General features: G+C 32.0%; 3 protein-coding genes across 5 annotated transcripts in view; 2 read left to right on the forward strand and 1 right to left on the reverse strand.

Annotated features, from left to right (window-relative positions):
• The first annotated feature begins 3,714 nt into the window (after positions 1–3,714).
• Positions 3,715–12,353, forward strand: part of pygo (pygopus family PHD finger) — a 101,949-nt gene continuing 93,310 nt past the window's right edge. For both annotated transcript variants that reach the window (XM_029313509.2, XM_029313511.2), the window contains exons 1-2: positions 3,715–4,366; positions 4,496–4,526. The gene's annotated coding sequence lies outside the window, so the exon portion shown is untranslated. The remainder of the gene's footprint in view (positions 4,367–4,495; positions 4,527–12,353) is intronic.
• ksh (transmembrane protein 167A-like protein ksh) lies at positions 5,221–6,128 on the forward strand. Its single transcript, XM_029313514.2, has 3 exons — positions 5,221–5,377; positions 5,697–5,812; positions 5,911–6,128. Exons 1-3 carry the CDS (start codon positions 5,375–5,377, stop codon positions 6,014–6,016), a joined length of 225 nt encoding a protein of 74 aa, XP_029169347.1. The 5' UTR covers positions 5,221–5,374; the 3' UTR covers positions 6,017–6,128.
• The window catches only part of LOC146722738 (lachesin), a 44,250-nt gene continuing 39,725 nt past the window's right edge, over positions 7,829–12,353 (reverse strand). The window contains exons 5-8 of one of the 2 annotated variants that reach the window (XM_085483917.1): positions 10,161–10,289; positions 9,712–9,847; positions 9,304–9,461; positions 7,829–8,848 (exon numbers count right to left, since the gene is read on the reverse strand). In XM_085483917.1, coding sequence (XP_085340043.1) covers positions 8,490–8,848; positions 9,304–9,461; positions 9,712–9,847; positions 10,161–10,289 — 782 coding nt within the window. In that variant the 3' untranslated portion in view covers positions 7,829–8,489. The remainder of the gene's footprint in view (positions 8,849–9,303; positions 9,462–9,711; positions 9,848–10,160; positions 10,290–12,353) is intronic. The other variant, XM_085483916.1, reaches the window with a different exon arrangement.

Consider the following 12,353-nt stretch of genomic DNA (forward strand, 5'->3'; position numbering starts at 1 on the left):
ATGTATCCTGGGGACGTTCGGAGAGCATCCTGAGGATGTTCGAATATTCTCTGGATGTCTTTCAGATGTATCCCAGCTAGCCAAGAGTGATAAAATCACGTTTCGTTAAAGCTTTTCGGCAAAGTTTGCTTTAATTTTAACAACAATTTTCTGGCAAACATTTGCCTTGCTTCGTCTTGTCTAAATATTTCGAACAAATTAACGGCAAAACTTTTCGTTATATGATGCTGCAATTAACAGAGAAAAGTTTGTTCGTAAATTTTACTTATAGAAGAGAGCAAATGATGGTATCATGGTGAAATACAAACTTTACGTCAATAATAGCAAATCTTGTGATACACGATATAAAGCAAATTTGTGACAAAAACAGAGCAAATCTTGCCATGCACGGTATAACAAACAATTTACGAAAAAAATAGAGCAAAGTTAACTCTGATACGATAAGACGCAATATTCATGCAAATAACAGAGCAAACCTTGCTGTGCATGGCGTGATAGCAAATTTGTGGCAAAAATAGAGCAAAGATTTGTTCTGGCATGATGAGACGCAAAATTTACGCAAATAACAGAGCAAACCTTGCCGTGCATGGCGTAGTCATGTGTCACATACGTTTGCGCGCTTTTAATGCGCGCTACTACGTTTGCGCGAATTTTGTCCTGTAACCTCCAGCACTGTTCCCGCGTTCTTCTAAATTCAACCACCGTGAGTGCTACCATACGTGCCGCAAGGTTATCACAGAGGTCATAATTCTAGAAGCTTCCCACATTTTTGAGACGAGCTTCCAAGTTCTAAGTGCCGCAAGGTATCGCAGAGGATTAGGTTTCAGGCTTCATAATATAATCATGTTAAATATTCTTCTTTCGGCTCTTTCCAGGCTGTGTGCAATCTAAAACAAGCGAATTTACTTTGGAAATATGTAATAATAACTTTAAATTAATGTTTCCATCTGTGTTAGCGACACAAACACTTGTATCTCATGCTTCTAACAGCTTCTGCATTCTTTTCGAGCACTCATAAATGTTGTGTTATAGCGACCATAGAGATGTATGATTTATCTTCAATATGCGAATTATCGAAAGAGGGGCTTTCGCTTGACGAGGAACCCCAGCATATTAAATGGTGTTCCACTCATGTCTCACTCCACACCATCCCAGTTAAAATCGGTGGTATTCATAACTGTATTATACACCGTAATCCTAAACTGAATTCACCAATTGTCGCCGAATTGAAACTAAAAAAATATTTTTTCTGTTTCAATTTCTTGGGTATTTATGGGCCAAAATGATACATTTATATGAAAAATTATAAATGCTTTATAAATAACTATATTCATTAAAACTCTGAGTACTATAATAAGTCTCATTTGTATGGTTTAATTTTTAAATCTCTTAAAATATAATTATACTTTACATCTAGCATATCTCGAATGTATATTTATAATAAAGATATAATATCCATTATTTTGCATAAGTTTTTATATTTGAAAGCGAAAATTGACGTAGAAAACCTCGAAGGATCATATTTATTAACCTTCATACATCATGTGATTCTCTTTAAGGTCGTAATTATTGCAACAAAATAATGCGTAGGATAAGCCGCATCGTCGTGAACGTTGACCTCGGATCGAATTATGGCATACGACAAACAAAGTGTACCATTAGAAGCTTCATGTCCATTACAAGGTCGTCGTGGATTCTGCGACGCTTTTACGATTTACCGCAGTCTGCAGTCGTCGTACAGCATTTGTCCCATCTCGATAAGATAAACATCTCCATAGATCGGTGTCACTAACCGACTCAACGATCCTACATTTCTCGTATAGCTGAACAATGGCACAACTTGGGTCGGTAGGCCGTTCGCTTTCCCCTCCCCACATGTGTCATTTCTACTAGCAGAGCTGCAATTCCTGAAGTAAATAAAATTCCCGGCTAGTTGAACCATTTTCTCCCTAGGAGAAATCTGCTTGACGATAATCAGTGTTCCATTAAGGAGCTAGCAGTAGCGCACACGCCTTGCGATCGTTTGCGCTGGCCTAGAAAAACAGTGCCGCATTGATCGAGTTTTCGGATCTGACGATAGTATTATACATACTAATAATAGGTCTTTATATATCGATATATAAAAGCTTATATTTTTATATAATGATTTTAATTATAGAGATATCATTTTTTTTTTAAATTAATAATTGAATGATATAATTATGAATAATATAAAATATTTGGTTTGATAATGAAACTAAAAAAAATTAAATTTAAGTATTATCTAAAATTTAAAATAATAATTATAACTTATTAATTTCAATTTGATATAATTTATTAATATTATTGTAGAAACGAAGAGGCCGTTCTTTAAACAGTGGTATTCTTTGAATTCATGCAAAAAATTTAGTTTCATTTAGAAGTGTTTTTAATCATCTATTTTTCTTTAATTCTTTATTATAAATATAATAAATATAAATTTAATATTTTAAAATTATATATATTTTTTTTAATATTGAAAATTTTAATATATCAATATAAGCTAACGTGTTTTCCTATAGATTTATTAGCCTCTCGCATGTTAATGAAACTGTGTGAATTTACTAGTTCCTTATAAAGCATCTTGTTTAATGACCCTCTTGCATTAATTCATGTTGAAAGATTATGTTCTTCAGATGTATATTGTGCTGTTAAGGATATTATGGTTTTGGAGAAGAGAAGACGGAGTTCTTCATTAATATATATTACTCCAAGAAAAAACAATAGCAACAATGGATATATACATTCCATTTCATACATATGATGCGCATATAATGTATCAATTATACTTATTGCGGTTACCAAATGTTAAACATAAGGATAAATGATGCATCATGTGCATCATGCATGAAACAGAATGTACCTAATGTAATTCAAGCAAATTATTACCTTAGATTAAAACAAGTAACACATTATAATATATTTCAATTAATTAATAAAAAAATATATATATACATATATATATATATATATATCCCAGCAAACACAGTATATAAATATTATATACTTAAGCATGTTACATGTAACGTATATGTTAGTTGTAATTTCCCACTCATAGATGTAACATTTGTAATATTACATATATTACATTGTAGTTATATTGTCATTATATCCCAAGATAGCACTGACTTATCAATATATCAATGTGCTATTTGGTATATAATTATAATATAACTACAATGTGAACTAACATGGATGTTACATGTAACATACACGTTATATTACCTGTTATATTCCGTTTTATTATAGTAATGTAACAATTATATATCGGTGTTTGCTGGGATTTAATACATATATAACATTTTTAATTTTAATTATAAAGATATAATGAATAAAGAAGAAATATAGGGACAGTTTTAATTGATAAATTCATGTTGTACGCAAAAAATATACAATATTATAGTTTCGGAGAAAAGAAGACGAATTTCTTCATTTATATATTACTCTAAGAAAACAATAGCGAAATAAATAATGTCATATATTACATCGACAGAAACTTTAGGGTTGCGTTCGAAAATTTGTCCGTCAAAGTTCAGAATTTGACCGACCAATCGGAGACCGAGAATCTCTTTGTCCTGATTGGTCAATCGAGCGCTTCACCCTAGCTGATATATTTTCGGACACAATTTATCAAGTGTTGCCAACTAGTGCCCTTTCGCATTGTTCACGTTTAACGTTCGCGCGTTCATCCACGCCGGTCCGCAAAAGTGCGTGTGTAAATATTAATTAGTATCTTCACGTCGTTAATTATCATATAAATCAGATCGCGGAGCATGTCTCCCGACATCGTGATTGCAATCGCAGGCGCGAGATTCTTCGTCGGCCGCGAATCTCGTTCGAAACTTTGCTCCGTTTCTCGCGCATTCTCGTGTCCTTGGAGGAATTTGGCGTGACGTCACAGCTCAGACCGCCAAAATTTCGCGCACGTGAGAACGCGCTTTCGACGCGAAAAAGTTTTTCGCCGTTGTCGATTGTATTCTAAGCGGGCATCTGTTCGTTTCCGGTCGTATTTTCGCATCATCGTATCAAAGTATCGTCTCGCGACGAATTAAGTCCGTAATTCTCGTAAAATCGCAGGTCGACAATGACAATGATCGCGCCTCCATTTTGCTAGATTTCAATATCGTCGAGTCGGAAATATTTGCCAAAGAATTTTCGAAATTCACTCGACTTTGAACATCGACGACTCCTAGTGCGTCGCGTAGGGAAGTCGCCGTTGTCGTTCGACGCGAAAATGTGATAGCTGAAACCCGGACGTCGCGATCGCGGAAAAGTTACGCGAGTGCAAGTGCTTCTTCTACGAGGAGGATCTGGGCCAGCATCCGAGCAACAGTGGAGCAACTATATGGTAAATATTATTTTTATTTTATTTAAAAAAATTTATAATAAAAATAATTTTTATAATTTTTAAATTTCGCTTCATAATTTTTACTATATATATATATATAATTTAAATGTATTTTATTATATTTTACAGACTACAATTTCGGTTGCTGCGCATCGTATCAGTGAGTCATCTTATCATTTTTTATTTATAAATGTTGGGTAAGAATTTTGTGAAAATCATATATGAGAGAAAGAGAGATGAGTATAGTAAACAATATAAAGTTGCAAGTCTTGAATAAGGAAAAATATGAAGAAATAGAATTTTATACTCCGGCAATGCGTGATGTTTTTGTTTAATATGCGTTTTTTGCATAGAATTATTTTAAATTATTATATATTATATATAATGAAGCATATACCCAATTCTGGAATATCGGCGATTTTTGAGAGTGCGTTATAAGCAATAAATAAGTTGCCGGAAATGGAAAAAAAGCGGCGACGCGAAAACGTTAAAATTCGGGCATCGCCACGTATCGCAAACAAAAAAAAATAATGCGAATGTAAGTGTTCCGAATAAGCTTCTACATAAGGACAGTGGACACTATTCCTGGCGCAGAGGTAAATATAATAAAATTTTATTGAAAAATTAAATCATTGAAAATAAATATAAAAAAATACTATTTATTGAGTTAACATCTTATAATATTAAGAGGAAGAATCACACAACACAATTATATTCGATTGTTGGTTGCATAATTTTTGTTTCTGCTGAGTAACATATTTGCATATGCATATACAAATATATACGTATATATATATATATATATATATATATATATATATATATATATATATATTCTGCATATAGTCATAGTATATAAATGTATCATGCGCGATACGTTATGCGCTGTGGCTGTGGGTGATGTGAGGATTTGTTTATAAGAGAGTTTTTATCCATTTATCTACACAGTTCTTCAACTTTACTTTATCTGCAATTTTTTGAATCAAATAATTCGCATGATTTCACATTATGGTAATTATAAATTTAATATTTTCGAATTATGATTGGCAGTCTAAGTTAAAAAATGGATCATACATAACCTATACGGGAAAAACTAGCTATCAACAAGCTTGAAGCTGAATTTTTAAATATGTGGTCTGTTAAATGTTATTATTATTAGATATTTTATTTTATTAGAAAATATTTTGTCCATCTGAAAAATAATAATTCATATTTTGTTCCTATTAATATAAATAATAGTAAAGCTGTTGCATCACATAACGTATGTGATCAATTTATAAATAAGAAATAAATACTTTTTGAAACATACTAATATAATCTTGTTTGGCAGTCTGCCATATTTAATTTCCAGAGCTTGTTGACTGTAATATTACTGCTAATATGTACTTGCACCTACATCAGATCACTGATACCCAGCTTATTCGACAATCGACTGGGAAAGGTTGGGTATGTAGAACTCATATATTTAATAAATGTAAATATATATATTTACGCATAATATATTCTATATATATATATATATTTACTGAATTTTTTATTTTTAGTTTTCAGGGTACTTTTTGGAAATGTGCTAGGATTGGCGAAAGAAAAAGCCCATATGTAGCTTTTTGTTGTGTATCTATGGCCTTTAGTATTTTGTTTTGGTCATAAAATTCCTATGGTGTCATTTTGGTCAATGCATTTGTATATTTCAATGTATTTTAATGTATTATATTTATGCTTAAAGACCAGAGGTGAGAATAAAAAGCAATGTTGATATTCATTTTGTGACAAACAGCTATATTTGTCGTTTCAGTATTACATAAAAATACATTCGTTTAAGCTAGACTTAAAGTCAAAACGAACGTCATTGCTAAATGTATGATAGTTTTTTCTTATTTGTCAACACGTTTTTTCCCCAAAGCTATATTATCCAATTTGAGCACATTTCTCATTGTATTCTCATAATATATTTTCCGTCCTATAAACAACAACATTCTTTTAATATAGTTATTATAAAGTTATTATATTGAGCATTCTGTGATATACAAGGTTCATTGAATAGGTACATTTAACATATTGTTGCTCTGTGTGGGATATGCTACATTTTTCATGACAATACATCACGCAATGTAACCAAGACTTGCATTTTATATTGATAGGTGATTGATAGATTGCAGTATTAAAGATTATTGAATCACCCTTTTCCTTAATTCTTTCAACTTTAAAACTCTGACATTTTGCTGACATTTGACTTATCGCTTTGCACAATTGTCTTAATTACAGCGCAAGATATGGTTTGTAGTTTTACATGAAACATTAAAAATGATCTTTAAATTATATTAAATAATCTTTATGACATTACTAAAAATTATTATAATACATACAAGAGTATATTTGTTGTCAATTCCTGATAAGTTTATATAATGACGTACACACAGATATGTATATGTATATATATATACTCCATCATTTATATGTATTTATTATCACTGTAATGTACATATGTAATTTTTAAGATGAGCATATCCTATACAGAAATTGGCATGACAAAGCCAATTTATAACGCGTTTTATCTAAAAAGCAATATATCGGTCACATTCCTCGCAGTCAACCACTTATACTATATCTATAATGTGGTCCTGCTTTATCACCGATATATAAGGTACAGTATTTGTCTAGTAATTTAAAAAAATACATAAAATAACTGAAATATGTGATACTTATAATACTCTTCTAAAGTGGTATGTTATATATGCGCTATGGATATGACTTATTTCGGATATGACGTGAGAACTCGCTAAGATGCCAAGTATAATATCGCAATTCGCTCTCTTACATCACAATAAACAAAGATATTTTATCGTCTTATATCTTACATACAAATTAGTATGCTAATTATTTGTCTGCATTTGGGTACGATCGCACAATTGCTCGGAAAAGTCGTATGAATTATCGATGAAGACATATTACAATGGCAACATAACGGATGTTCATTTTAATTGAATCGTCGCTATCATTATGAGATATATCCACATCGAGATCACGATTCGTATATAAGCAATTAAATTTTGTGTGTTATTTCTCGTTAACGATAGTGACATTTCATTTGAGATAGACACCCTGCATATATAAGGCTTTAGACGCTAACGTTATAACATTACTCCAAGTTATTTTTATTAAAAAAAAGAGAAAAAATTACCCCCTTGAATAATAAACATTTCTCTTTTATATTCGTTAACTCTCTTTCTTTCTCTCTCTCTCAGGTAATATTGTTTGGAACTGAAATTCTCTAAGATATTAATGTTTTTTATATAAATTAAGTAACTTTTAATAATTAAATAATTTTGTATAATTTTATTTATATATAATTGATATATAAATTATATAATTGAAATAAATAGGATGAATATTGGGATAAATTATAATGAGATAATATAACTTATAATGTAAAAATATCTCTTTTTACATTGTTTTTTTTTTTTTTTTTTTTCATCCAATAGTTATGTTTTAATAACATAATTAATTTTTATATTAGTATATAACAAGAGAAAAAAGTTATTGATACAACAAAATTAAAATTAAATGCGTGAAGAAAGTTTATTTCGAGATAAAATTAAGAAGAATTTTTACAAATGTGAATAAATCATGACAAGCATCTCACTATTCGAGAGTTAAAAATATCGGAATTATATATTTAGTTCAATAAAAAGCACATTTCGTCTTCGAACTATTCGCACGTCAGCAACAGATAAAAGGGTCATAAAAAATACAATCGTAAGCGTCTTTCCGGAAAAATCCGCAGTGGTTATCTCGGGCAACCTTCACTCGCATTAGCGGATCAAATCTTTCCCTGTTTTTTCACCCTTCTACACGTAAAAGCGTCCAAATGTTTTTTTTCTCGTGTTGTCAAGAATATCGATCTATAATTAAAACGTGTAGTTCTTTTTTGTCACTCCAGCTTTCTATATATCATAGTCGTTGTCTGAATTTTATTCTCTCCGCAAGATTTCCTTCCTTTCGCTTGTTAGTCTCCGGAATCATCCTATCCGGATCGATGAACTTGATTCCATGCTGTTTCACCGAGTAACTCCTTTCGCGATGAATTAGCGATCCATTGTCGTGATGGTCGTTATATTGTATCTTATCGCACTGTCGAGAACAATATCAAACAGAGCGGCAAGACGATCCGTTTGCTAGCGATGACTGCGGACGCGTCGCTACGATCCTTGAGATTCTGGTGGTTATCGTTGTGGGTGTTGTGCTTGAAAGCGTTACCATGATCCTTGATTAAGGGAGCGCGCGGGTCCGCGGTAGTCGACGTAGTCGCGTATCTGTTGTTGTAGATCAATCGCGCGGTGCTCTTCTGCATCGCCGGCGTGCTCACCTGCTGATGGAAAACCCGATTGCCCATCGTCCCTTGACCGGACTTTGACTTGCCTTGGTTCACTCGCTTGTTACTGGCTGAGGTGACGCGGGTGGGTACGGTTACGCGCTCGATCTCTGAAAGTATTTACACGAATTATGGATAAACGAAACGCTCCACTTTTCGTGGCCCTGTCTCTTTTTTTAGATGCTTTTATGTATGGTTTTTTTTAACTTCTTTATATTGATTTTTTTGCCTATCAAAATTGCCATGAAAAAATTCTAATGTACTTTATTTTATTTGGTCTCATTTTGGTGCTCTAAATATGCTATTAATAATATTCATATCATTTGTGAATTTTTGTGAATGAAAAATTAATAAAATTAATAAAGTACATATGTATAATGTTGTCTAATTGTGTTTCAAAAATTTAATCTTTTTATTCACAATGTGAAATAATTATCGATAATGAAATTTCAATTGACCTGATTGATTGTAAATTTCAACATAACTATAAACTGGATATTGTGCACATCTCTGCCCTAAAGAGGATAACGTATTCATTCGATCTTATACGTGTAAAACTACCCACCGTATACCCTGAGAGTCGCCTCGGCTTTTCCCATACTTGAGGAGGCTGAGCACGTGTATTCACCCAAATCCGTTTTCTTCAAGCGTCTTATCTTCAACACGATCGTCGTCTTCCATTCCTCGTCGGGGTCTCCTCGTTCGTCGATTTCGTATCTGCCTCTACATTGACATATCACTTAGGTTTAACGTCCAAGATAGGGTGAATAGATTCCGTTATTCGACATCTCGTTAGAATAATCGAATCGTCGCCGGGATCGATATCCGAAATTGCAGTGGCCGAGGTCGGGTGCGATTTAGCAAAAAGCAGGGTGAAACGATTTTGCCTTCTATCGTCAACGAGATTGTCGAACAACGGCTTCTATGCCTGAAAATCGGTAGACTAGATTGTCAATATTGTCTTAGCACATACCCGCTCATAATAACTTGTTCCTTACGCATCCACAAGTTAATTGTCTTGGGATAAGCCTCGATTAAACAGATTAGTGACACGTTTGTATCCAAAGGAGAACTGAGTAGTTGATTGGGTGCCTTTGCGCTGGGAGGAACTAGAAAGACAAAGGGAGAAATGAGAGATATTATTACTCGTTATTGCATTTGCATAAATGTTATTAAATAATTTTAATTTAATTGCTAATATAAATAACTTTAATTCAATTGCTAATATAATTAACGTCATATTTTTTAACTTTCGTTTATATTTTTCGCGATAGTATAGCACTGCTATTAAAGTGACGTCTTTTCTGTTTGTTTAAAAAATAAACGTTAAATTGGATAAACAGAGTTTTCCGTTTGTCAATTGATTTCAATCTTGATTTGACATCGTCAAGTAAAGTGCTATAAACGTTGTCGAGTACTCACAATTTACTTTTAGATTAACCCTCTTGCTGACTGCCGGAGGCACTTCGTTTCTCGCTATGCAAAGATAAGCCCCCATTTGCCTCCTGTCTACTCTGGTTAATTCTAGCCTTTCGCCGGACAGGTTGTCCACTAGAAAATCGTACGTTATACGAATATTTCGTTGAAAACTGCTCCCTTGTCGACCATATAAGCCGACGTGTTAACGCGACCTGAGTAATTATTCGCGAAATATGTCTTCCGGGGTACGCAACGATAAGCAGAATATATAAATTTACAGTAAAATTTGTCGCTGGAATTTATTGCCATTAGTGGTAAAGCATATAAATATTTTTACATTATATTAATATCAAAGGATAAACGCAAATTTATTTATTCCGATTAATTTTTGAAACCACATTAATTTTTTATGTCAATTCAATTTTCGTATAATAAAATTTAAATTATAATATATTTTTAGATTTTATTCGAAATTAGAATTGGTATTGATAAATTAATTTACATACATTATTCATTTGACACATTTTTATAACATTAGCTTATATATTTAAATATTAATTTTTTTAAATATTTATTATATAAACGAAAGGAGATAATGAAATTTTGAAAATTAATATTTCTACTTCATGTGTTTACATTTTCCATTTTCCATTATAATAATGAAAAATTATATTAGCGTATATGTATAGTAGATATGCTTTTCGAATAACTGAAAGATAATGAATTATATTATTATTGAACGAACGACCGACATAAATCACACGTGGAACGTGTCGTTCTATATTCGCGATAAAATGTGTCAGAAGTTTAATAAGATCGATCGAAAATGCAAGATGCGTGATTTGTACTGACAGCTGACGAATTCGTGCAGCGCTGCAACTTGCATTAAATTAATAATTGTCGAATGTTTGATTGCGTTGTCGTGTACGGAAATAACGTCTTTTTATTTCAGAATTTAATTATTGTGTATCAGATTTTCATCAATGTTAATTAAATGAAACATGACAGAAATGAAATCTATCTTGGGGAATATATACAATTATTTTCATTATACTAACAATATAGCAGAATGAATTTCATTCTACTGTATCATGTCATTACATGTATTATATCTATATTATACTTTGTTTAATTATTATGTATATTATTAACGTATATGTATAGTATATTATTATATATAATATTAATATCAATATTAATTCACATAAGGTATAATTAGATGAAGCACGCTATACATATTTATACAAAATTTTTTTCTGCAAAAATTAAGAGAAAAATGATGTATATAAATTTTGTTATAGTAAATTTACAGACAATCAACGATATTACTAGACTTTAAAAATTCTCTGTCATGAATGAAATTGTATATATTGACTTATATATACGAAAAAGTCTTTCATTGAAGCACATACTGTAAATAGTATGTCGCGTTATACTTCGGGATACATCGGGAATATATTGGAAATCGATTGATTGCTAAAATTTGTCTCTCTAGCGCGATGTCAATCATTCCAATTGAATGTCAATGGTTGTACAAGCACACTCTTTTAATTCCGCACGAGCTAGTGGCATACGCATGATGTTACAAATATTTTTTTTTGACCGATCGTGATTCATTCGCGTTGCGCGATTCATCGCGACTATACGAAATTCTTCGAGTGCAGATGTCTTGTAAAAAATGCAGCGCTGCTCGACGTGTCGAAGGATATTGAAAGTTATTGCGGACAAACTAATCTCTATTCGATGGAACGTGTTCTGTCGTAATTGCTTTCGATCGGGATTACCTACGTGTACGAATTTATTATACATTTTCATATTCTCTTAAAACGTTTGACCATTCGTTTGATTAAGATATCTAATTATTCTAATTGCGGAAAATGCAAAAAAACATTTGTTTGCGTTAGAAATTAAAATCGAGGTATTAAGATCTTTTTATAATCTTTTTAAGAGAAAGAGAAGAAAGAGAAATGTTTTCTTCCTATATATACTATAAACAATTTTCTCCATTATTTTCTGAGTATATAAAGCTGTAGTAGTAAATACAAATCAGTAATTGGACATGTCATGTAACCCTATTTAAATAGAGAGGGAAATAATACACGTTCGCGTGGCGGTTTTCCTCGCAGGATGAGTAGAGACACTTCATTTCGAAACAACGCGTATTTCATGTGACAGAGCACGTCGTCGTCACAAAGA

Source organism: Nylanderia fulva, unplaced genomic scaffold (assembly GCF_048542155.1).
Source record: "Nylanderia fulva isolate GAGA-0341 unplaced genomic scaffold, ASM4854215v1 Scaffold28, whole genome shotgun sequence".
Taxonomy (NCBI): Eukaryota; Metazoa; Arthropoda; class Insecta; order Hymenoptera; family Formicidae; genus Nylanderia; species Nylanderia fulva.